Genomic DNA, 27,865 nt, shown 5'->3' with positions numbered 1-27,865 from the left:
TTTTTCTTCTATCCCAGTCTATAACTGTACCTGGTATGTAGCAGGCACTTCAAAATATCTGTTGACGGTTCACTCACTTTCATGAAATATTAAATGTCTCACCCAGAGGATAAGTGGTGAATTCAGGAATCAAACTCGTGTGTTGATTTCTGTTCTCTTCTAATCGTATGATCTTGTTTCTACTAACATGCATTACAGAATAACTGATTATACGAATGGAAATTATTGCCATTGCTTCAGGAAAGTGCATGCTAATTATTCTAGCCTATAAATCAATTTACCATCTCTGGCCATCACTCCTTTACTTAAGTGGATAGGCTCTCTCTGTCCATCTGTCTGTGTCTCTTTCCTTTTTTCTCTCTCTGTCTTTCTGTCATTGTCTCTCCCTCTCTCTCGTGGTAATAATTTTCATTGATTCCTTTAATCATCACAGGGTTGGCTTTAGGGTAATAGCTTTCTTTTTTGACCATACAAACTCTCAAAGGTGACATGGCAGGCTGCAGAAAACTTGGCCTGTGCCTCTGTGTAAGAAGTCCCCACACTGGCAAAAATCATAGATTCATTGAAGCACTGAAGTTTTCCCAAGAAGCCAGTGAAACAGATTTTTGATGATTTTGTTTTCCATGGAATGGCAGGTATCAAGAATTAATTTCTCTTAACAATGTCTAATTTAAGGCAATGAAACCAGGATATATTGTGCTTAGAGACACAGCTGAACCTCTGGAAACTGGTCTTTGAGTCACTTTCTTCCAGCTTGTGCTCTGACAGGGTCCTATTTCTTAAAATGAGAATGGATAATACATGTTCTATCTTTTTCTCAGAGAATAGACTTCTTATAACCTGAAGGGTCCTAGAAATGTGAGTTTTCACTCATTGGAAGATAATAGGATGTATTTTTTAAGTTAATAAACAAACATTAGAGTTAGAGCCTAGCAAACTGAGTTTGAATTCTGGCTCTAATATTGTCTATTCTATGACCTGGAAATTACTCACCCTCACTGAGCCTCAGTTTGTTCATCTGTCCTATGGGAATTGTAATAATTACTTTACTTCCTTTGGGACTTCACTCATGGGGTTCTTGTGAGAAAAATGTTTCAGAAACATTAAAGGGTTATAGAAATGTAAGCAATGATGTACTTGCGGTCAGGAAGCCTGGAGAGTGAGTTCTATCTCTGATACTTGTTAGTTATATCACTGTGGGTGATCCTTGTGATCTCTTTAAGACAGAGTTTATTGATCATTACAATATAGACAATACCTGTGGTGTATTCCTCTCAGGGCTATAATGAATTTTAAGTGGAAGAACTCTATAAATGTGAATGATTATTCATTCTTCTTCACCAAAGGCCTTTAGGAAGTATTACAGAAAATAATATAGGAACCTAGATTTTGAACTATAAGGGACCTCAGAGACTATCTAGTCCCACCCCTACACTTAAAGATGAAAAAAGTGAGTCACTAAGAGGGAAAGGCATTTGTTCAAAGTTACACGGGTTGTTAGTGTCAGAGGTAGGATTTGAACTCAGGTTTTTCTTTAAAACTTTAGAGTCGGTGTTTTACTCTCTACAGCACCACCTTTTCTGCCTACCTAAATGCATCATGTAGTGACTGATTAATAAAAGCTCCAATCTCCAGCTCTGTCGTATTGGATATCTGGGTCAATGAAATGATTTGTTCTCATTGTTTAAATGTTTCAATTCAATTCGACCCAGCCAACTTTTGTCATTAATGGCAAACTAAAATATCCGAGAATCGTACATTTTGATGAAGAGCTATGGCCGAATTAGATCACAAAGTCTGAGGGGTTCCTCCTTAGTCAGGGTTAGGAAGGGATGGTGACTTGACCTTATTCATATCTGGTTTGCTTGAAACTCTGAGCCCAGGTTCTCTTATAGTCAGTGTGGAATAAATAAGTGGAATAAATGGTCTGAACTGAAAAGAAAAAGGAAGAAGACTTTTCACAAGAAACTATTCCACTGACCCCATCTGACCTAGACATTCAGGCCTCCTTGTTTTGGGATGGTCAGTGTAATAGAGCAGGAAACCAAGCTTTGGGAGATTGAGAGTTGGAGTACCTGGTTGCGTTGTCTTGTGTGCTTGGTGCCTAGCACTGAGCCTAGCTCATAGCACACACTTACATTTACTCAATGATTCATTGTCTTGGGTTTGAATCCCAAATCACTTACTACCTGGATGATCTTGGGCAGATAAATTCCATCTATTGGCCCTCAGTTTCCTTATTGCTATAATAAAGTGATTATCTGAGCAATAGGTAACAGATGTCTCTTCTATTTCTAAATCTCTCATCAGATGATGTTTCCAGGTCGAGTCCTTGGTGAAACTGAAGGAGGAAAACTATTTTCTGAGCTTAAACCTCTCCTTTCCCCTTCTGTATCACATCCTCATACTTTCTCTACATTCTGACCCTTTCCAAATGTCTCAGGTAGGAGTTTGCTGTTTTCCCAATGTGGAAAGAAAAGAGAACTAGAACATAATTTAATTCAAAGGAGGAAAGGTGATTTGGTTTTGGAATTGAACTGTCAGCAAGCAATAGGGCTATCCCTGGTGGACCTCAATTGTGCAATTAAAGGCAGGACTTCTATGCCACAGAACTCATTTTAAAGGTAAGTTGAAAAAAAGACAAGTAACTGGGTACCTCTTATCTAAAAGGAGAAGACCTTAGCTTTCCACCCCTGCCAATGAAATTAAAACAGAAAAAAAAGAAATAGCAAATAGTTAGAGCAAGAACCATCAGTTAAGGCTGCAGAGAAGGAAGAAAAAGGTTAGTTAAGAAGTAAGTTTCTTGGGGGTGAGTGATATTTCTGGCCCCTTACTTTCACTTATACAGGGATAACTCAGATAAGGAAGCTCCATCTTCCAAAGCAGCACCAGTACCTTCTCTCCTACTTGTAGCTTCAGGGACTAGAATAGAGCATAGTATCATGCCCAGGATCTTACAGCTAGGCGCTATCAAAGGTTAGATCTGAGTCTTCCTAGTTCTTTATCTACTATGCCCTCCCCACCCCACATATATACTGACTGTATATATAATGAATAAAATCTTTAAAATTTGGGGGGCTATCATATTTGTTGGAGAAGTAGGTTCAGAGCTAGATCTGAAATAACAAAGATTTTTCTTCCTGAGAAAAAAAATATGGCCTCAGACATTTACTAGTTACATAGTCCTGGCCAAGTCACTTCGCTCTGTTGGCCTCAGTTTCCTCATCTGTCAAATTAGCTGGAGAAGGAAATGGCAATCTAATTCATTATTTTTGTCAGGAAAACCCAAATGATGTCACAGAATTAGACACGACTGAAATGACTGAACAACAACAATGAAAACCATATATGCTCTCATAAAGTCTAAAATTACAATGATGGTCCTTTGAGTCTTCATTTTCTGATCTATTAATGTTGAGCAGAGACCAAGTAATTCTGTGAATCTAATGGAGTGAGATATCTCTCTAAGCATGGAGTGTGTAATTATCTATAACTTATTAGAGAATGGCTCTAGGCAAGTCAGGTTAGTAAGGTGACTTGCCTAGGGCCACTCAACTAATATCTGAGGAAGGATGTGAAGACAGCTCTTCCTGCCTCCAAATTATGTACTTTACTAAATCACCAAATTGTCTCACACAATTTGTAAGGAATCTATAAAGCCTTCTCTTTGGCTCTTGATAGAGAGCACAAAGGAAGTTTTAAAGGCACTTGAAGCTGGATAGATTGTAGGTCACTCAACTTTCCACTCAGATTTTCATTGACTCAATATACTAATTTAGAAAAGGGCACAAAAAGGAAGATTAGAAAGCAAAGGATTATATAGTGATATGGTTTAGGTGAGTTTGGGGAAGAATTTTAGTGACCCAATTAAGGCACATTCATTCTCTGAATCTTTGTTGGAAATAGGGCCAGGTCCAATAAATGAGAACCATTTAAATAGAGAGAAAGTTATTCACAAATTCTTAAAGATCTCCTGCCTCAGATAACTGAATTTGCCTCTTTGGATTATAACAAACTAAGAAATTGCACTCATATAGCTTCCACAGCCATTTTGAAAAGGTGATAACCAATATGAATTTTTCCATGATTATATCTTCTAAAACAGAAATTAGTAGAGATGGATGAATATAAAAGGTCTGTAGAGGGGAGAGACAAGAGTTTTGATGAAAAAGGATGCATATATATGTATATATATATTTGTTTTGTTTTGTTTTGTTTTGTAAAATCACAGCATCCATCCATTGGTGTGGTAGAAAAAATACTGTGAGTACAAATTCTGTTTCTGCCATTTTGTACATGTGTAACTTTTGGTCATTCACCTTGGCTCTCTTAGGCTTCAATTTCCTCATGGGTCAAGGGAACCAGCTGAACTAGAGGAGCCTTAAGCTCTCTTCCTGATCTGAATCTATGATCTCTTTTTACTCAAGTCCTCCTATGAAGCCAGGAGTCAGTGATAAATCCTTTATCATTATCAACTATGTAACCCAGCAATCTGAGTTAAATCAGTTTGATTTCCCGATAGTTTGGCTCTTGGACCATTTTAAGCCTGAACATTTTACTAAAGATACTTTGGTGTGTGTTGTGTAACACACTGTGCCTAGCAAATAATTGGTACTGAATAAACACTTGACCAACTCACTGAGATTATCCACCCATTGAATAGCAATTGGTCATTCACTGAGGGATTCTAGAATCTTCTTTCTGAAATGATGTTAAAGGCATCCTGATTCATGAACACACATTTTTAGGCAATCAATTGGTTTGTATAATCTGAAAGATATTACTTCTTAGAATGGTGCTTAATTAGAGTTTGGAAGGGAGGGAGAAGATGCAACTTCAATGAAGCCACGATGTCAAAATTTGCTATCAATTTTGGGGTGAGAAAGGATAAAGCTTGGGAAGTGAATAATAGACTTGTTGGATGCTCTAATAATCTTTAATTATGGGTCTGTGATCTTATCAATGTGGGGATTCCCTGCATTGATGTAGCTCCCAATCCATCCCTTGGGATCCATTAGTCCATCTAATGAGCTGGGAGATTTTGGGGGTATTAAAATATTTTATACAAGCCTAAGTGCATAACTATCTCTTCTCCTCAATCCCCAAATCATTTTTAATATGAGGACTAATATCAATTTGTTACTAAAGGAGACTGGGTAACCTTCTGTGTTGGGGAGAAAAGGTATCTCTGAGGAAGATCTTAGCCATGTTTTTGTGTTTTCTAGAAACAGAGAGGAAAGACAGAGAGCCTTGGATAGTTCTTTCAAAAATCTCTCTTTGATTTGATGAACCTCATTCCCTTTAAGAATTTTCCAAAGCACTAGGTTCTACAATGGGTCTACTGTTTGCCAAAAAAGAGACTGAATCAGATCTTTGCTCAGGATTTTAGAGACTGAATGACCATCTCTCAGGGATTCTCTTAGAGGATTCTTTGAACTGAGAGGGCATTTAGATTGGATGACCCATCATCTAATTTCTAAGATTCTATGATTCTGAGAGAGGAAACAATAATAACGGTGATATAAAATGACAAGAAGAAATGTAATTTCTTGCAGTTAGAGCTCCATGCTATACATTCATCAGAATGGCTTAAATAAGCAATTGACATATTAACAGAAAGACCTAGTATTTATATTGTTTAAATAAGCTTTGGATGTCTTTTTGTAGGCAGGTCCTTACCTCTGATACTTATTATTTTCTTCAAGGAGGAATCAAAGAAATAGAAATTAATATTGCAGGTTAAATAGCACTCTGGGCCTTATTAATATGTGAAGATAATTTCTGCAAGCAGTGTTACTGGTAAAAAGAGATATTTCATCATTTTCCCAGTCTTTTTGGTTGACTTGTTAAATAACAATGACAACAAAGAAGCTAAAAGCAAAATAACATACACAACACAGTTTGAGTTTAGGTACCTTTGATAATCTGGGTCTTCTTTTAGGGTGACTAATGTTGATTCCCTTGTGGTCAGTTTCAAATAATTTCAAATAAGTACTTTGCCTCTATTTTTGTTATGGGATGGCTTTAGGGATTATAGAAGGGAAATTTGTGGAATAGATATTTTTTCATATTGGAGGAATGTGAAAGAGTTTTAAAATTAAATATCTCCCCCAGAGTTTTCTATTCAATTTTCCTAATTAAAAACCTATATAATTATGGAAAAGTACATATATATACATAGACATACATGTATATGTGCTAATATACATGTGTATACATACAGTCAAGAACCATACATGCAATGTATGCACAATTATATGTGCCTGCATGTGTATACACACATAGCTACAGACACACATATACACATACATACATACATACATATAAATATCTCCCAGTGTCAGTTTCAGGATTAATGCCAGGTGGGGCATTTAATAAGACAGAAAAGCTTTATGTTTAATGTAATATAAAGCTTAAACAAGCTCCCAGACAGCAAGCCAGAGGAACCTTTTAATTACATTTGAAAAAAGCAAAACCAAAAACAAAACATGGCATGATGGGCTGCTTTCATTCTTTAGTGTCACCATCTGTAAAGCTTCACCATTAATATTCTACACACAGAGTTGATTAAAAGAGGTAAATGATCACAGTTGTCCATGTGATAGGAAAGTAATGAACAACTGAAATGAAGATTTATTGCCAGAAGATGATGTGTGACTTTCCAAAGCATACTTGAGTTACATCCCATTTGGGTTCATTTATCCCTCCCGGCAATCTCGGTGGAAACAGAAAGTTGAGAGGCTTGAGAAAGACAAGCAAGTCCATTCATCTTAATTGATCTAGAGTGGTCACAACAGTGTAGATTAAAACTGATAGCAAGAATGTTTGCTTAATCCTATCATCAATGCCATTTAGTATTGGAAATAGACCTACATTGCGCATTGCTGACTGTTCATGCAACTTTGCCAATACTTATAGGGATCATAAACCTTTGAAAGACTTCAACAATACAGAAACTGTCTCAATACATTTCATTTATCTCTTTTAAATGAAAATTCCCCCAAAATAGGTGTGTGTGTGTATGTGTGTATATGTGTGTATGTGTAATAATTGTGCCTCTATAAAGCAATTAAAAAACTTATGAGGTGTGTTTGGTGAAATATCTAACCAAAGAAGTTAATTTTTTTTCCAAGAAAAAATTGTTACATAGTCATCTCTCATTGGTAATTATTTTCATGAACAATTAATTTATATAAAAGAAGCATATATCTTCAGTACATGTGTGCAGTTCTATTTTTTATGTACCATTTTATTGCTTCTCAAAAATTTAAAAAAAAACAAATCCAGCTGAAACAAATGTGATATAGTTAAGGGTAGGAAGTTTTCGAATGGTCTAGACATTTTCAACAAGATTTATTAACTTTCAGCTGAAACTTCCATGATAATCCTTAATATAATAGAGTCATTTCTGATGCAAACTCTCTGTTTGCAAATTATTTACTTTGTACCATATCTGTTAAAAATAGTCCACTTTTAGTTTGAAGCGTAGATATACAATCATCAGATGCCCTGACATCTATTAAGAACTACATCATTATGAAGTAATCAACAATCTAAAATTAGATTCAAAGACACATTCTTTGTATTGTTCATTAACGGATTCATTACCCACTTTTAAGTGTCTCTGGTCAGGCATTCAGTGGATATGTACTGGACCAATATGTGGAATAACATAATAGAGTGATGAAATTGATGAGGCAGTTTTTTAGGTGATGATGAATAGATTTTAAAATTAAAAAAAATTGACATAAGAATTTAACAAACTACAGGGCCTTTGGAGTCTCCAGTCTTCCATCAAGGAGGGTTTTTAGCATTTATTTCTTTGTTCTTTAAACACTAGCTACAAAAAGTAAAACAACAACAAAAAAATAGAAATATGCTTTTAGTGTAAAGGGAAATTATACAAGATTTATATATAATATATATTATTTATGGGCTATGAGCTCCATTCAAAATGGTGATATGCTGATGTGAGGCAGATCACAAACATAAAGAAAATGATCCTTTTTTATTTCATATATTTTTTGCTCAGGATTATTATAAAAAATGGTAGAACTAGTAAAGGAGCAAAGGATTCCATTATCAAGAGAATACTGTTTCATGTTGGGAAGATTCAGATGCTTTTTCATAAAAGGTTTACACAATTATGAAAAAAATATCTTCTTTGAATCTTCCAAATAACAAATTTTATCATGCGTCTGAACAGCTGGAAACAAAAACTCCTATTGAAGTTTTTCAATGAAAGAACAAAAAAGAGAAGGAAAAATATGGTAATGTTAAAGAATCTAAAATTTAACCTGAAGGTTCTGGATAAAAAAAAATTAAGGTAGACAGTGAATAGAAATGCTTATAAGAGTGTTCTGACTGTCATTTTCTAATCTCATTAATTTGAAAATCTGGTAGGTCAGTCTTTGGGAAAAGGAAATATTAAGAGAAATTTGAGAAGATTTATATGAACTGATATAGGGTTAAATAAACAGAACCAAGAGAAATATTTAGGTAATGACCAAAATAAAATATAGAGAGACTACTTCAGAACTCTATTCAACACAGGGAGTGCTCCTGACTTTAGACAATTAATGATGACATATCCCTCTTATCTCTAGGAAGATAGGAGACAGACCAACAGTGAAGAATGAGAAATATATTTTCAGACATGGCTGAAATGTTGATTTGTTTTGCTTATCTGTACTTTGTTACACAGTGGCTATGAAGATGAAAATAAGTCATGAGGAAGTGAAGGAAATGGGAAAAAAGAAAGAGAAGCTACAAATGACAAAAATACACAAGAGAAAGCATAGAAAGGTCAGAAGGGGGCATAGAAAGACATGGGACAATTTTATTAACTTTTAAAATTTCACATTAGGTTTAAAAATAGCTATAAAAATAAGTTTACCATTTCACATACAATCTTCTTTTTTCTCTTTGTGAATTTGTATTTGTTGATGGTGGTCAAATTCATAAAAGGAAAATTATTATTTTTATAAAAAGAAAAAATGGCATAGATTGTGTAAGATGCACATAGTAGTTGCTTCATAAAGAATGGCCTGAATGAATGAATCATTAGAGAGACTTTTCGAAGAGAATCATGGTTTTTCATTTATTTTCTGTAATTAGTCATTATGATCTATCAATTAAACTCTTTCCAAAATGCCAAATATTTTCTCCTTTGCTTCGATTAAAGTAACCTCCTTTCAGGGGATTGTTTGAGTCAAATTATTCTGACTTTCAGGAGCTGATTGTTAAATGTTGTCAGTGTTGGGGGCATCTAGGTGACTTGTGGAATTGAGAGCCAGACCTAGAGACAGGATGTCCTGGGCTCAAATTTAGCCTCAGAGATTTACTAGTTGTATAATCCTGGGCAAGTCAGTTAACCCCCCATTGCCTAACCCTTTCTTTTTCGGCCTCGGAACCAATACATGCTATTGCTTTTATTATGGAAAGTAAGGGTTTAAAAAATTGTCTCTGTGAGTATTTATACCTTGAAATCAAATTATGAAAATCAGTGTTGGATTCATTGTTTTGTTGATTTACTAGACTTAAGAAAATTAAGGAGAAAATGTTATTATTATCTATTCCAATTAAAAGTAGACTTTGGAAAGTCTGTTACTTAATATCAACCAGTAAACCTTCTCTTCCATTTTTTTCTTTTCAGTCTGTCCCTCATTTCTGGCTTGTATTTCTTTCTCAAATACTAATCTTAGAACTTTCTTCAGGGCTCAGTTAACTTTGATCTTCCTGATATTCTTGATGTTGTATCCCTCAAGTGACCAAGTGTGTATACTTATTTATATGTTGTAACCCTACCATCTGTTAGAATGTAAGCAACTTGAGGGCAGAAACATCTTTTCACTTTCTTTTGATTCTTCAACACCTAGCATAGTGCCTAAAATATCTTCAAGTGGCATTTAAGAAATGCTTGTTGGACTTGATTAGATTAGAATGGAGGTGTATTCATTAAACAATGAGACATATTTGGAACTCTGACACCTGTTGCATGCCTTTATGACCAGGATTTGCTTTATGATTACCTTGGCTTAAAATCTAGGTCCAGATAAGGGAAGATTTCATGAGAAAGAGAAGACTTCAAATGTCTATGGAGAACTTTATTCAGATATAAAATTATACCTACAGTGGAAGAAACTTCCACCAGACATTTTGAATTACAATGTCAATGTTTGAATGGGAGATCAAAGCATTGTACAAAAATAGATTTAAGTCATTTCCCTAAATGTGACAGTGTAATGGTTTTTGTTAACAAAGGAAAACAGAGAAAATGTTTGATTGTATTCTTATAATTAACATAAAAATGGCAAAACCATGAGGGAAAGAAGTCCTCAAGATAGCTTATTGTTTTGCAGTCCAATGCATGGAATGGAGTTAAGAGCACAGGATTTGGAATCAGAAACCCTGAGTAAGAATCCTGGTGCTGCCATTTACTATTTATGTGACCTTGATTAAGAGACTTTCAATTTCTTGGCCTCATCTTCCTTATCTGTAAAATGAAGGGATTGAATCTCAAAGGTTATTTCCAGTTCCAAAATTCTGCTATCACTTAGATTTCAGCACCTTTTAATTTCTTTATTGGTTAAAATAGAATTAGATCCATATTTACACAAATGATATGGTTGAGCTAGGTTTGAGCACCACAGATTTTTCTCCCTTCTATACTGTTCATTTCAGAGGACAAGATAATTTAATATAACTGACATGCTTAATGTGGGGACTTATAATTTAGATTAATGAAATCAGCAGTAACTAAATTCATACTACATAAATCTTTATGGACACTTATAAACTTTCTCTTGATAACACTGTCTTGAATTTCTTTATTAAACCTGAAGGTAAGCAAATATTCTCTTCGATGGGAAATCTTAGCATGAGATATTAATTAAGAAAAGACTCAAATAATGTGAACAAGCAAAATCACAACATATGTTAAACATCTGTGGAAACAATCAACTATCTAGAAAAAACAACAACTCAAAAAGTGTTTTCATTTGAAAAGTGGGAAAATAAAAAGTATCCTGAAGAAGGGAAAAGATGAAGAAAAAAAACAGGACAAGAGGATGGACATTCTACTCCAAGTTATAAGCACATTTAGAAGATGGCACTCAATCAGAATGAAGAAAGATCTTTTATAGAAATAGAAAATTCCATTGGATAATGACTCTGACTTTGGAGTAATCATACTTCTTATTCTTTCCATTTCTAAAGCAAATAATGTTATTCTAAGAACACAAGCACTTCTTCCTCATTTTACAATTAAATATAGAACAAATCATACTACTCTGAAAATAAGATTTCTTTCTGGATGCACATGCATAGAAGAAAACATTATATAATCTTGAGCTTTAAAAAATGTACTACAGTTGGCTCCACAGCTATAGCCTTCACAATGCAAAACATTAACCAAAAAGGAAACAGACATAACTATGACACTGACTTAGAATTTTGGAAAATAAGACCTCAGGGGAATGTGGATATATAATTTTTGTATGTGGTGCATGTGGACAGCTTGAGAAGTCCTTTCCTCATTTTACAATAAAATCTGGAACAAAGAATGCTGCCCTTTATAGCTAACCAATACAAAGTGAAGTAACAATACACAGTTAATAGTGATGATGTTAACCAAAAGTCCTTTAGCATTGACAGAGAGAATCAAATAGAGAAGTGTGATCAGTCCTTGAAAAGGGGCAACAGTTTAGTTATCTTTGATACCCAAACTTGCTCTCCAGTCCAATGTGATTGTCAACAACAGGAGTCAAAGATGATAATACAGAATGGTAGAAAAAAACAGCATTAGAGTGCTGTAGATTGAAAGAAAATTTGATTCTCAAGCTCTTCAGGAGCACAGTCAGATTTCAGCTGCATTTGTTCAGTCATAGTTCCTGTACTGGGTGGCTGAGGTGTGGCAACTGGCTTGAGCTTGGAACTCTGTGTGGGTGAAGAGTGTTTTTGGCCTATGTGGCTGTACATGTTTGCTACTGACCTCTCAATGGCTGCTAGGTTCGGAATATTTTTGAGAATGCCTTTCAGTTCCCTTCGAGGTGCAGGACTTGGGTCTGAGACCATTGGGGATAGCTGCCTAGCCAAAGAGTCCATTTCTCTTTCAGGGGAGAGCATGGAGCGATGCCAAATACCTGGGCTGGATGGGGAGCATGAGGGAATGAGTGAAGCAGGAGGTGGCAGTGGTGGTGGTGGTGGGAGGGGAGGAGGAGGGAAAGGTGGAGGAGTGTTAGGGGGGTCTGGAATATTCTCTATCGTTTTCATCCTTGTCTTAGTGGACAAACAGTGTTGAGGACCGGGTTTCGATATCCAAAAAGGAGATGGAGAAGTTGGCTTTTGAGTCAGTGGAGAAGATGTAAGAGGAGCATCAGCATGGGAAATGATGATTGGAGGTACAGTGTCATTAGCACCTGAAACAGGTGGCAAAGTAGGAAAAGAAGAGAACTGGTGCCAGGGAGAGGAAAGCAAGTGTTCAGTAGATAGCTCTAGTGGCATATTTTGGGTTGGGGACAAGATTGCTCTTCCATCACGATGCTTCCCTTGATTTATTTCCTGAAAAGGTTGCCCTTTAAACTGCCTGGCTTTCTCTGTCACTATCAGTTTTGTCTCTTCAGTTTGAAATGGGCAAAGGCTACCAGCCACCATACTGGACTGGTATTCAGTTATTTCAGCTTCTGCTTGGAGGCGTTCATTTTCCCACTGGATAGGATCCATAATGACTGGCTTATTGAGAACCTCATACATCTGCCTCCGAGTGAAGCTGGTTGGTAGAGTCCATGCCCGATGAGTGCTTTCTGCTGGGTATTTCCGACAACCTTTCTTGGCTAGCCTTCGAGGGGAGAGCTTGTCTAGTAAACCTGTTCTCCTCCATGGAAATCCAGGGATTGTTGAACTTTGACCTCCCCCTTCCACATATAGAGGGTTGTGGGTAGTTAAGGGGTTATCATCAGACAAAAGTGTGATGTTACTTGCAGACTTGGGTAGGTTATTCCTGAGTGATCCAGTTTTCCGAGCCTGCTTGTGTGCCTCAATTGCACGGGAAGCTACGTGGCTTATAACTCTTTGACGTTCTCCTTCTTCTAAGACTGATTTATTTCCCCTGCTTTGTTGGAAATGGTACAGAAGGAAAAGACTTGAAAGAAAAGAAGATAATCACATGTAAGGAAACAGGCTGGGATATAGGTTTATGAGAAAGCTGCTTTTAAGAAGCACACTACTAATGCTTCAGACTAGAAGAGGCCACATTGACTAGGATACCACTAAAGCAGGACATTTACTTTCATATATATTTTCTAAAAGGGGGAGGAAGGAGAAGTTTGATTACCTTTGAGCAGCATGAACAATTCTCATTTACAAAAAAATAAATGTAAATCTATAGACCTTTTAAAAAAACAACCTTTGGACAATCTACCAGAAGTTTTTGTGTTCACAGATAGTATTTTTCTCCACTTCATCAAATTGTGGGTAAGAGACTGGGTTTTCAGAAGCACAGAGGCAAGGGAGATTTGTTCATGAAAAAGCGATGCTTTGGTGAGGGATAGGGTATTAGTTACTATATTCTTTTTATACATCTACTCTTTTCTAAAGATTTACTGGACATACACATGAGGAGGTAGGGGTATTTCTTAAGAGAAAGTACCTGGATCACCAACTGACTCAGCAGTTAATGATTCTGCTTGAGAGAAAAGCACATCTTTGATTCTGGTTCAGTATCTGGGGGAGGGGCAGATAGAAGACTTCTTTATATTAGTGGAGAGTTTGCAACAAATAATCTTGGGATCCTTCCTATAAAGTATATTTATGCCCTGGCATATTAAAAACTCAATCAAAGGATTGAACATCAATAAAATGGATTTATGCTAGCATAGGATAATAGATTTAATGCTTGATCAGATCTCCAAGTTCATCCAATCCAATTCTTCTTTTTACAAATGAGAAAATGGATACTTAAAGAAATTGAAGTGACTCATCCAAGGGGATGCAGGTAATGATCATTGAGGCTGGAAATTGACCTGATTTCTACTACATGGTGTTCTTTCCATGGTACACCATGATCTTATTTTTTTAAAAAAATTATTTAAAACCATTTAAATGATATTTAGATTAGTCTGAAAAAATCTTCTCCTCATAAACACTGACAATAATATTTGGCTTATATGAGCATATACTTATTCACTTTGAACTTTGGGAGCTTTGAAAAATCCAGCAATAAGTACCTATATATAAATAGTATAGATCAGTGGTTCCCAAACTTTTTTGGCCTCCCGCCCCCTTTCCAGAAAAAAAATATTACTTAGCCCCCTGGAAATTAATTTTTTTTAAATTCTAATAGCAATTAATAGGAAAGATAAATGCACCTGTGGCCATCACAGCCCTCCTGGATCACTGCAGCACCCACCAGAGGGTGGTAGCACCCACTTTGGGAATCCAGATAAAAGAACTAGAGGGTATGTGTCAAATATTGGTTTTACTTTACTGTGCACAAGGCATTTCATCCAGGTATGCTTTGGATTCAATTTTTATCAACTTTACTGAGAATAATCTTCATGTAAAAGCACATGTCAAGATTACTCATAAGAAGGAATTAAGTGATGCCTCTCTTTCTAAAATGCTTGTTGAAATAAAATACATTGTCCTTGGAGTTACTCGAATGGAAACTTCTTCTGCAGGGCTAGAGAATGTATAAATGCACTTAATTCCTTGACTTTCTATTTTCTCATCTGAAAATTAAGGCATAGGATTGTGACATCCTCAATGTTTGTATCATAGGACTTTCCATTTCAAGTCCTAAAATTTTATGATATCTTTGGTCCTTTAAGCGGCTTTTTTTGAATTTCATTGACTTTTGCTTACCATTTTCAATCTGAGTACAAATGAATAAATGTCCAGAATTCTGTAACTTTGGACTTTGGATATTCCCAAATGACAACAAAAGGAAATGATGTATTTAGACAAATGGGACACAGAAAACCTTCCACTCATTTTTTTATTAAATTGTCTTCTATCTTAGAATCAGTACTAAGTATTGATTCTAAGGCAGACAAGCAATAAAGGCTAGGCAATTAGAGTTAAGTGACTTGCCCAGACTCACAAAGCCAATAAGTATCTGAGGTCAGGTTTGAATTCAGGACCTCCTGTCTCTAGACCTAGGTCTCTATCCACTGAGCAATGTAGCTGCCCCTTCCCACTCATTTTAATTGGGGTTGTATGTATTCAGAATCACTCTCTTCATTAGCACTGGCATTTAAAGTCATTAGTGTTTCCTCTCTGGTTCTGTTATCAACCATCCAGATACTGCTTGTTTTACTGCAGTATTGGATAGTACTGAAGGACAAGGTTATCTGGAGAGATGGACCAGTTTCAAGAATAAGACTATAGCGTCATTGATTTAGAAAAGGAAAAGGAATTTTAGGACATATAGTCCACTCCATAATTTTACAGGTGTTAAAAATGAGGCCCAGAAAGGCTGAGGATCTTAATCAAGGTCACATGAGAAAAAACGATGGAGAGAAAAAGCAGTCTAGCAGTATCATTTATTATGTGAATGGGAAGTGCAATGAGGGCAGGAATAGAAGATATTTCATGCAGTGAATTAAAGGTGACTGACATCAGCAATTTAAGCACTCAAAGAAGCATCTTAGGGTTTATATAATGAACAGAACATTAGATCTGGAGTTCTAATACTCTCTCTGCCACTCTCTACCTATAGACTTGGGGCAAGACTTCTTCTCTGTGGCTTTCAGTTTCCTCACCTCTAGAGTAAAGTTATTGGGCAAGGGGACCTCTAAAACCCTTTCAAGTCCAAATTAATCATCCGTAGGGTTTCGACTTTCTTATTTGCTGCTTGAGAAATGGCTTGGTGTGGTAGACTTCAGAATATATGGACATACAGAATTGATAGTCAGAGGTACTGAGTTTGAGCCCTGGATCTGACCTTTAATCATTACATGACCAAGAGTAAATGGTGTAAACATTCTAAACATCAACTTCCTCATTTATAATTTGATAAGGAGACCAGTACTCATACTGCTTTGTTCTTAGGGTTATTCTGAGGATTGGTTGAAATAAAATGCATATGGAATTATCTATAAGCCATAATGCTTCATTAAAGTTAATATTTTTAGGAGGATTTCTCCTGCTCAAACAAAATATTAGATTTTCCACATTGGATTTATCCATCCACTAGCAATAAATGTGCCACAAAAATAAGAGGAAAGACACTTTGAAATAAACCAGAAATGATATAATGATGAATAAAGTAAAAAAAGAAAATAAGTAAATGAATTTAAAGCCAATGTTTTCACCAGATATATAACTATGTACTCAAATGAATACCAGGAACAATCATTGATGGCAATGTGAGAATCCTCACTACTTAATCATTGAAGACTAGACAACTACCATAGAAAGGATAGGTCAATGACTTGGTGAGTTCAAAAAGGGTAGACAGCCATTTTAGAGAATTCAGGCCACCAATTCAGGTATATTATTTTATCTTAGATGATTCAGGAAAAAAAGGGAAAGGAAAGCAAGCATCCCTCTTCTTGACCCTTCAAGATAATTGTTTCTTTATGGACACAGTTGCTATTTTAGGAATTATTTACCAGGCTCACATCAACCTTGAGAAAATATTTTTTTTAATATGCAAGTGACACCATGTGCCCATCTTTCAAGGAGCAGAAACCACCAACATGCCTAAACCACAACGAATGTTGTGTCACTGAGATAGACAGATGTTTGATCACTAGAAAAGGTAGTATAAAGAAACTCCTTCAAATTGAGCCTCCTCATTTCCTGATACTATGCTGTCAAAAGAGAATCAATCAAAGGGAAAATAGAAGTAGGTCCAAGGATTCATTTGAAAGTAAATGTCTTTATAACAAGAACAAATGGAAATAAGATAAAGATTGAGGCAGGAATTAATCTCTACAGCATCTGTTCTCTAGAATCGTCATAGAAATGGAATTGTATTTACTTACTGATGCCTATGAATCCAAAGGTGAGAAAGAGAAAAAAAATATTTTTAAGGAGACAATATGAGATAGAAATTAAAATAATTCAATGATTTTGCTTGGAGGAGATGATACATACAGTAAACAGAAACATGTCTTTTTACAATATTTAAACATAAAAAAGGCTTGCAGTAATGAATGGCAAGAGAAAATTTATTCTGCTTTTTAGTAGGTTCGATTATATTTAGTGTTTTAATGAATGATTTGAGATAGAAAAATCCCCTATAATCTGGAGATCAATTCAATTTTGAAGTAGATTTTATTGTACGTAACATTTTAAAGAATTGTTCCTGTGTCTACAAATTGAAATTTTATTTAGTGTGTTTGTGTATAAATGTGCTTATAAAGAAGATTCAGATGCCTAAATGAGAGTCCTTATGAAAATACAAAACTATTACAAATGCAATATATACTAAGTGAATTATGGACTCCACCTGAAGCTAATACTTAATGGCATCTTATAACATAAGTCTATGAAGCTTTCTTTTTATATTATTGTATTTCTTTCAAATATACAGTCCAACTTTCAAATGGGGCCAGATATTCTATAATCTAATCCTAAGTAATTGTCAAGATACATTTTTAGATTTAGTAATTCAGAACCCAAAAAATTAATCATAGAATTTAGTTTACAAGAATTTTCTTTATCAATACCTTCATTTACAATGTTCTCTAAAAAACATTCATAATCCAAACCTATCTGTCTTATTCTGATTTTTTCAATGATTATAGCCCAATTATTTGTAATGAATGCCCACTGATGTGACTGAAATATTGTTTTTTCAGATGCTAATATAAGCCATTTAATGCAACTTTTTTGGAAAGATGGATGAATGGAATTGATATTTTAACTTATACATGACCATGTTTAATTTTATAGATAAATAATTTCAGCTACACCAAAAAATTTCTTAGGTGAATATGATTTCAAAGTATAATAGTTCAATTCATGTATTCACCAGGGTTTCCAAGCAAGACTTTAATGTTTCTGTAATTATGGGGAAATTATAACAAATTCTAAATCAGAATTACTAAATCACATTATTTATTTCAAGAAATAATTTTGATATGTTTGTGAGGCTCATCATACCTATATAACTAAAATGGATATTTATAATAAATAATAATTGCAACATCCCAAGGTGGATTTTATATTTATATGGTTTATTATCCACCAAGTTAATGAATGTGTATTTTGTACAGGAAAACAATACATCTTATTCCTTTCCCTTCCATTTCTACAATGTTCCATTTAATAAAAGACTTTCTAGATTTTATTCACATTTAGTGTTTTATTAGTTCTTTAAGACACTAAGGTGCCATCTTTCCTATCTAATATCAGGCAGCCACTGAGTAGTTTCCTATAGGTAATAGTTGTTTTAAAGTGTTAGAATGTGAGGAAGCATTTTTATTTTTCAATTATCGACTTAAAATATTTGATCCTCATATCTCTTTTTAAAAGAAGTGATTTATCTGGATAAAGCACCTTTTAAATAAGATGTGCTAAAAATTAGTCTTTCTTTTATGCCACAATCAAACATTTTAAGGCAATGTCAAAGGCTATTTGAAACCACCTTTCCATCAGTAGCATATGGGCCCTTCCTTCTCATCTTAATTTTTGATGTTCTGTTTTCCATGAAGCAAAAATAGTTGTTGTGAGATATCATGGCTTTAAATCACTTCTGAGTTGTTTAGATCATCTCAAGTTCCATATATTTGAGATCTTCTCTAAGTCTGGTCTTCTATGGTTCTTTGTAATTATCTTTATCTTTTTAGAACCACACTGTAGGTATAATAAGTGGAACAACATACTAAAATGGAACTATGGTCTTGTCACTGTTGCAGGTCACAGTATTGAAATATGCAAGGTTGGGAACAGTTTCTATGGTTTGCTGAATCCCTTTTACTCATGAAAAACTCTTTAAATATTATAGAAATTGAATTGAATTGATTTGCTATTACCTTGACACTTTTGAATTCAGAATGTATTGTCCCAAATTAGAACAAATTCATTTAACTTCAGCAGTTTCCAGAATATTTTTTCCCCTTTAAAATTATACAATTCAGGGAAAACTTTTCCTCTGGGAAGTCACCTGTTAGTTTGCTTCTTTAAGGTTCTTTAATATTTTCATGATGGTGTCTACTTTGGTGGAATTAAATTCTCTCCCTCATATATTCTTTCACTAAGTTCATAAAAATTAAGATGTCAAAGCTGTCTTCTTCCCTTAGAGAGGCAAAAAAAGAATACTTACATTGCGCTGCCACCCAGCTCCTCATAGAGATGGGGACCCCCTGGGGGAGCTGGTGGTGGTGGTGGTGGAGGTGCTGCTGCTGCCGGTGGTGGTGCTGGGGCTGCTGGCTTGGGCGCTGCCAAGGCCTGCATCTTAGCTGTCTTGGTGCATTCTTCTTGTCGTCTTTAGGAAAGTAAAGTTTTTTTTAATGTTTCTTAAGGATATCATATAAATATGAAGAGTATAACTGCTATCATTAACTTTCATATGAGGAAATTTGCTTTTAAGAAAAACTTCATTTACAATAAATTAAAAAATTTATATATGAGAAAAGATATGATTATTTCTATTGAACACAGGCTACCATAGGTTTATTTTAACTCATTAGATAGCTCCTGGTTTTAAAAATATATGCTGAAGAAGGAAATTGATATTATGTGATAATATATGTATAACCTATCTATTATTACTTGCCTTTTTGGGGAGGGGAAAAAGGTGGGAGGGAGGGAAAAATAAGGCATAGATTTTTGTATATAGCTAATGTAAGAATTTATTTTTCTTGGTGAGTGTATTTACTATAATTTATTACATATTTATAACAAAAATAAATTCTGTTTTTCTAAGCAATGTATTAATAAAGTATTAGAAGAAAGCTTACTGAGTGAATTTCTGTTTCAAAGGAATCATTTTATTTCACTTTTTTCTCTTTATAAAGGAGAAAAATTCATATAATATGTTCATTTAAAATATATTTTAACACATTCAAATAACTATGTAATAAAATTTTTCCCAATTAACAAACACTTAGTTTAAAAATACTTCCTAGATCACTAACCAAATGGCAAAAAATTAAGGAAGAGAGAATGGAGAAAAGCACAATGTGAAATGAGGGAAAGTATTGGTGTTAGAAGCAAGACATCAGATGGAATCTGAGGCTTCAGGGTTCTTATCCCTTTTAGCTATATAGCCATAGCAAGTTACGCAGTCTCCCTGAGCTTCAGTTTATTCATAAATTAAATGGGAAGATAAATGATCGCAATAGGTGCCTTTCAGGATTGTTGCAAAGAAAAAATATTGCAGTCTTAAAATGCTATAAAAGCACAATCTCTCATTGAATTCCAGGAAGTACCAAAACTAAGGTTTTTGGACCTACTGTGAATTATAAGTGAATCATTTAGACTTTGTATTTTTTCTATGCTTTGACATCCTACTGTGGGGGCTACTATTTGTTTGATTTGTTTATTGAAGCTATATACGAGTATCAAAATAAGAAATGTCATTTTTTTCACAGTCTACTATGATAATTATCACTGTGTAGGCAAAGTCAAAATTTAAATGCATGGAAGGGAAAGTGAGTCACGCACAGACAAATACATACTGCCCCTCCCCAAAGTACCTGATGTGGCTATTGGTAAAACATTAAATGTTACCTTCAGCTTCATTTTACTTTAGACAAACCATGTTGTAACATGTAAGATAATAGGATACTTACATTTTAAACCTGTTTGGTTAAGTGAAGAATAGGAGAGAGGAAGAAAAGAAAAACAAAGATTAGATAGATGGCACTCATTCAATGATTCTCAACATTTACTTTAAGTCTCAACATAGCTGTCATATCAATCAGGGAGAAATATTAACAACATTTAGCTATAAACCCCCTCACTTTTACATCAATTCCTTTTATATTGTTGCTTTATGAATCTTAGAAACAGATAAAAAATACCTTCCTCCAGGAAAGCTTAAAAAAATAAAGGCTAAGCAGAATGACAAGAAAGTGGATTAGAACACAGGTATATGAATGGGAATGAATGATCGTGAAATAAGATATTAAAGATAACCTATTATGAAATAAGATATTAAAGATTATCTTTCTAATTGACTTCTTGATTTGAAGAATGGGAAAGCAGTAGAACTGCATGGCAAAACAAGGTGATATTCTGGGATTCACTTTGAAGCTGAGGTTTCAACTGGAAGGTGCCACCATTGGATAATGAATTCATGATCCTTTCTCATAATTGCTTTCTTGGTTTTTCCTACACAGTGAATTTCAAATGTCCTTCTTAATAGAAAAGAATAACGATACTTCCCAAGCTTATTTACAAGCTGTATGTGTAGGCACTGAAGTGAAATTTTTAACTATTAGAATTTTCCACTGGATGGTAGGCAATGAAAAACTAATTTTGTTTAACTGTTATTCTTTAAAATGCAGTAAGTAAAATTAATTCATTGGATGTTAAGCTGATCACTGAGCTAGAAAGCACTGAAGAATTCATCTACCACGGAGCACACACACAAATGTTTAAATTTCAAGCAGGACCTAATTATTCCATTTTATGAGCTTCGAGTGTGACATCTTGCCTTATTCAGCACTGATCATTGCAGGGTGTACAAAGAAGTCTTGTTGGGGGAATTGTTAAGAGCAGGACACAAAAGGGTTACTTTAGATGAGAGCCAAATGGAAGGAAAAAAGGGAAGATTTGTAATGTGTAAATAATTTAAAAATTAGGCGCAATGGGGGGCAGCTAGGTAGCTCAGTGGAGTGAGAGTCAGACCTAGAGACAGGAGGTCCTAGGTTCAAACCCGGCCTCAGCCACTTCCCAGCTGTATGATCCTGGGCAAGTCACTTGACCCCCATTGCCCACCCTTACCAATCTTCCACCTATGAGACAATACACCGAAGTACAAGGGTTTAAAAAAAAATTAGGTGCAATGTAGAGGACTCAAAGATTTACAAGTAAATTGGTCCTTATTAGACATCTATGCAGGGATAGATTGTCCATGAATTCATTGATTATTGGAGAATCCATTAAAATTGAAGGTAAATTTAATATTGTTAATCTCCACCTTTGATTACTAAAATTTCTTGTACTATCAATGCAAAAAAACCATTGGTGTTGACAATCCCATCACCAAGTTTTGTTTAGAGTCATTTTCTCTGACCTTATCCAATGCTCAGTTTTCAATATGGTACACCACAAATGATCATTGAAGAACATATTTAATGATGTCATAAATATTTTATATTAGCTTCCTTAGAGTGTTTTCTAAGTGGCCCTTAAGTCATGATTTTCAAGTCAAGTTGATTTAGTCAGGGAAGAATATTGCATTACCAAAAGACCTGCCACTAAACAGCTGTGTGCTTTTGGGCATGTCACGATAAGCATTATGGTATGGCAAAAAGGATACTGGATTTGAAAACTGGATTAAAATCCTGTTCCTGCTAGTGTGTAACCATGAGAAACTCAATCTCCAGTTCCTCATCCTGTACAATGAAGGAGATGGATTAGATGAACGCTGAGGTTCCTTCTAGTTCTACATCTAAACAAGGATCCTGGAATTTTATGTGTCTCTGTGACTTCCACTTATCTTTCATCAAAATGAAGGATGTTGACTAATGATATCTAAGCTACTCCCAAATCCTAACTAAAAGTGAACCTCTATCATTTGGATGAGCACTATAACATTATTTTGGTTTATTATCTTCTCTCTTCTATCCCAAAGGCCCTGTCCCTTTTGGATAGATGCCATCACCAGCTGATAGCACTTATTTTCTTGTCTCCCAGAGTGAAAAGTAAGCCCTTTTTTTCCTCTCTGGTCTTCAATTTTCCTGCCAGAAAGGGGAAAGAGCTAAACTCAATGCTCTTTAAAGCCTTCCTTGTTCCAAAACCCTCTATTCTTATATATGCTTAAGATTCTCTTTGCACGTTGCCAATTAATACAAATATTTCTTGCAAAGAGGAATTTCTTTTTTATTCTCTCTTGCTTCCTCTTTGTCCTATTAATAAGCAGTCATCTCTACAGTTTGTATTTGAAACTATCAATGATATGAAAGTACTAAAAAGAAGAAAGATTCATTTTTCTAAGCCATGTGTCATGATTCTCCCAACTTTCCTTTTATGGAAGTAATACAAATCTAGAGCCTGCTTCTCCCAGGATGACACCAGTAAGTCTGCTGTAGTAAAGTAAATACTAATTGACTGAATACCTAAACCACATCCCTTGAGGAAACCTCTTGGTGATCATTTGCAAATACCATCTTGAAGAGCAATAAAAAGGGAAAGGTAAAGCTCCTATCCAAGAATAGCTTGATGAAATCTAGAAATCAAGTAATTCAGGAGGGACACTCTGCATTAGATTTCTAGGAGTTTTAAATAATTTTGTGTTTCTCCCACATTAATAATAGTAGTAACAGTAAATAGAGTAAGATTTACATAGCGCTTCATATATTATCTCATTTTATTCTCATAATGATTCTGTGAAAAAGGTGCTATTATTACACTCATTTCAAAGATGAGCAAATTAATGCTGAGAAAGGTTGTGTGACTTATGCCAAGTCAAATAGCTAAGTAATTGTCTAATGCAGGGTTTGAAATCAAGGCTCCCTAATTCAAAGCCCATGTACTTGAGATGTAGTTTGGTGACATAAGTTTGATTTCGAGTTAGATGCCTTGGTTTTGAATTCTAGATCCAGCACTTATTACCTGTTATATCTTAGGCAAATGATAATTTCTCTGGGTCTTTGCTTCTTCTGGAAAAGGGATGGGTTTTCATTATATATATCTATTGGCTAATTTACAATGTAATGATTAGGAAACTCCTACGAAAACCTTATAATTTTATAATTGACCCCAGAGACAGGATCAGTTTCATATATTTTGAGCTTCTCAAAGAATTCTATTGATATTCTAAGGACCATTAACACATGGGAGTTAAAATGATACTCCAGATAATTCAAGTATAGAGTATCATACAATGGGACTATTGTTTCTTTATTCTGGATACTGTGCCTAGCATCTGAAGAGGAAGAACATTATTCTCCTTTTATCATTTCTCGATTGCTTTGGCATCAGGCTGTTTTATGCATTCCCTTAAAACTTCCAATTAATCTTTTCATTTTGATAATTTTCTCTCCCTTTACCAAGACATGTCCTAGGCATTAGTATCATGGTCTCTGTTTTGTGTGTAAATCCTGGTAGGAGAGAAGACAAGATTCTCATAGTTATGGAAGCCAGTAAAGTTTGAGATGGTAGATTATGGAATTTCAGAGTTGAAAGGATTCTAGGAGATATCTAGTTTCTCTCATACCTGAACAAGAATCTCTTTAATGACATATGCAGCGAGATATCTATATTTTGGTAGAAGGCTACAAATGAAGTGAAACACTCCCCTTGGTATAATGGATAATATATTAGATTGACAGTCAGAGGAACTAGGTTTAAATTTCAACTCTTAATACATGTTCTCTTGGGCAAGTAAGGAAATCAAGGTCTCAATTTCCTCTTTGTAAAAATGATCTCTAATCCCTTTCCTATTATAAACTTATGATCATATTAATTCTGGAATTTACCTATTTCATCTTTTTATACAACCAAATGTTTATCTAGTAATCATGAATTTGCCATTTTCTAACTTCTATCTGCTCCTAATTCTATCCTTTAGGTCTGAATGGAGCAATCTAGTCATTCTTCCACATATTGTGTCCTCATGAGGATGAAAATGCTTTCTGAGGAGGAACTCTTTCACTTTTTCCTTTGAATCCTCATTACTTAGTACAAAATCTGGAATATAGAAAGTGCTTAAGAAGTGTTTGTTGATAATTTGATTTAATAAGCCAACTCTGAGCACTTGAACATATTTTTCTTTAGTAAGGCTTACACAATATTGTTCGTCAACCAAATAATATTTTGATTGAATCACCAAAGTTTTTGATGTTGATTTCTTAGAGACACACCAATGTTTATAGTTGACCTATACTTACTGTCTGTAGCTGACCAATACGACCAAGATGGCAGGAATACAGCAAAGGATAATAATCATGGCTAGAGCAAGCAGGGCCCCTTCCGTATAGCCAAAAGACTGCCCATGTTTCTTAACCAATGCCACTGCATCCGGTGTGCGGATTTCCAAAATTCGTCCTCCTTCGCCATAATATGGCTGGAAGTCTTTATTAATATCTAGCATTTTTCCATCTAGAAACCTTTAATATTAAAATAAACAAACAGAAATTAGTACTCTATATATGTATATACATATATTTACACATGTATCCATATTGTGGTAAGGGGTGCAGAACTCTATAATCTGGAAAATTTGTGTAAAATGTTTTGTCCCTTTTTTTTGTGCCAGAAATGTCTAATTTTATCTTTTTTTTCTTTTGTTTAGTGTTTATAGCACTTTATTGCAAATTTTGGGTTAAGTATACATTTTGTGAAGATGGGAATAACTCTCCCCCTCTCCATTTTTAGATTTAATCACCAAAAATCTACACACCCCACTATCCTAATTGTGTGTGTGGGGGAGATATGTGACTCATGTGTGGGTGATGAATCAGAATTGACTGACTGCCCTCTGGGAAGTCCTAAGAAGAGCTTTCGCTGTAATTGGTACATGTAAAATAGAAGGAAGGCACAGGAAGTAATGAAAGTAATGGTCTTTAAAAGTGGCCAGAACTTCCTGGGACAGGCTCTTTTGTCTTGAACTGGAGCTCTGGCAGAGGACCTTGGACTACTTTCTATTTATCCTTATAACTAAAACAAAGATAAGTGAAAAAGACGGCCTCCTTTCTGGATTTTCTGAAGGGGTATCCTCAAGAAAGGCCTCCCCTCTTGGGAGAAGCTTCGTGGCTGAAGCCCTTGCTTTATTCATCACTGGGCCCTTGATTTAAGGCTGAGACCCCATCCAGATGATGATTAATTATCCCTGCCTGGGTTGAGCCAGGGGCAGGAGCAAAACACTTAGCATGTTAAGTTAGATATCTCTCCTCTCTCTGATTTTCTTACTGTCACTCTCTCTTCCTATGTGTAAATAAACTACCATAGAAGTCATTCTGACTTGAGTCTTTCATTTGGAATTACGTACTTAATTCCTGGTGACCCTATTCTTAAATAATTTAGTCTAACCTTTTATTTTTACCTCTTATACATTTCTCCCCCCAACTTTTTCCGTGTCATCTACAGCTTCTTCAAAACTCCCTCAAAATTTCCATTTGATTTCTTATGCCAATCTATGACATGGAAACCATAATGGGCAAAGTAGTGATGTGGAAAGGATAACTGATTGTGTGAGTGAATCTTTGTGTGTGTGTGTGTGTGTGTGTGTGTGTGTGTGTGTGTGTGTGTGTGTGCCATTTCACTTTCATCTTTTAGCTTCTTAGTGTTTAGCACAGTATTTGGCACATGTAAAACATGTAGTAATTATTGGTTGATTGTATATCTCCTTTGTTCCCCACATTCAAATCATGCTATCTGAATTATTCACTGATATGTAGATATCATTATTCATCTGAAATATCTATTAGCTACTTTAACAGTTTAAAAATAAACCATAAATGTTAAAATATTTCAGGAAATGTATTTTAAAGTAAATATGAACTTAAAAAAACCAATCATATTTACAACACAGGTTAGGATGACAGATAACCTGAGGAAACACTAGATTTTCGATGTATTGTTCACCATTAGATGTCACTACAGCATAATAGAACTTCGGAACTCAAGAAGAGAGTGTTGAGCTGTGGTGGTATTTTCTCCACGGGAGAATTTATAGCTCTGTCTTATTTAAGATTCTATGTGGGAAAAAAAAAATTCTCATTTAAGGCTTTTGTAACTCAATCACTCAAATTCAGTCCAGGATAAAACATGACATAGGGCATAAGATCATGGACAGGGCAGTTGTTTTTCTTCCGAAAAAAAATCTTTGTTTAATGGATTTTATGTTGTTTTTGTACTTAAAATTCAAACCTGCTCTAACAATGGCTGAGTATCCTGACACTTTAATAAAGAACCATGTGAATTTCTCTCTAGTAAGGAATGTCATGAGAGGAAATGATATGAGGTGATCAAAGATTAATAAACTGAAAAAAGCATTTTGAAATGAACCATCCAAATGAAGTCCAAAATCTGCCAGAACTTCAAAGGCATCTGGAGAATTGAAACCCTTAAGTATGTAGCTGAACTGGTAGCCTTAGTATTCATTTAACAAGGACAATCGAGGCAGATTCTTAGAGAAGCAGGCCAAATCAGTTTTATTCACTATCATCTTATTGCTATTTCCATAAAAAAAGGTTGCTATAGATTTGATAGAACTGATGCATATTAGTTTCTTTCTGAACACTAATGGAATATATACAGAGTTTGCAGTCTATAGAAAAAATATAGATTAAAAGAAGAAATTGTGCCGGTGGGAGGGTGTTGTATCACTTTGTACGACTGAGATAGTTCTCCACGTTAGGGATAGGTTTAACTTGAAGATGCATATCTGATGTGGACATAACTTTGTGCTTCTCCCACAGTGTGCTAGAAACATTCCTTGAAGAGAATGGTGAAGGGTAGTTGTGTTCTTACAATCAAATGGAAGAGCCTGTCCTCTCCTTCATTGACCAGAGTCTGTATTCTTATTAGGCCTGAGTCTGAAGAATACTTAAGTTATCTTTATTTTATTTCTGTTTCATTGATTATTTAAAAGGCATATTAGAGTGTTTATAACATACTATGATCTGGAATATGAGAACTATCCAAACTAACAAAAAGAAAATATATATATATATATATATATATATATATATATATATATATATATATATATATGTTTCAGTCCGCACTCGGAGGCCATCAG

At 34.9% G+C, this 27,865-nt stretch overlaps 1 protein-coding gene across 1 annotated transcript in view; it reads right to left on the bottom strand.

The window, feature by feature from the left end:
* PCDH15 (protocadherin related 15) overlaps window positions 1–27,865 on the bottom strand; it is a 660,961-nt gene that overhangs the window by 3,216 nt on the left and 629,880 nt on the right. The window contains exons 27-30 of the mRNA XM_044660331.1: window positions 25,011–25,229; window positions 20,745–20,753; window positions 19,274–19,435; window positions 16,989–16,994 (exon numbers count right to left, since the gene is read on the bottom strand). Coding sequence (XP_044516266.1) covers window positions 16,989–16,994; window positions 19,274–19,435; window positions 20,745–20,753; window positions 25,011–25,229 — 396 coding nt within the window. The remainder of the gene's footprint in view (window positions 1–16,988; window positions 16,995–19,273; window positions 19,436–20,744; window positions 20,754–25,010; window positions 25,230–27,865) is intronic.

The sequence above is a fragment of the Gracilinanus agilis genome, chromosome 2 (assembly GCF_016433145.1).
Source record: "Gracilinanus agilis isolate LMUSP501 chromosome 2, AgileGrace, whole genome shotgun sequence".
NCBI classification, from domain to species: domain Eukaryota; kingdom Metazoa; phylum Chordata; class Mammalia; order Didelphimorphia; family Didelphidae; genus Gracilinanus; species Gracilinanus agilis.
The sequence above is the reverse complement of the archived record's forward strand: the minus strand, read 5'-3'. Positions and strand labels throughout refer to the sequence as shown.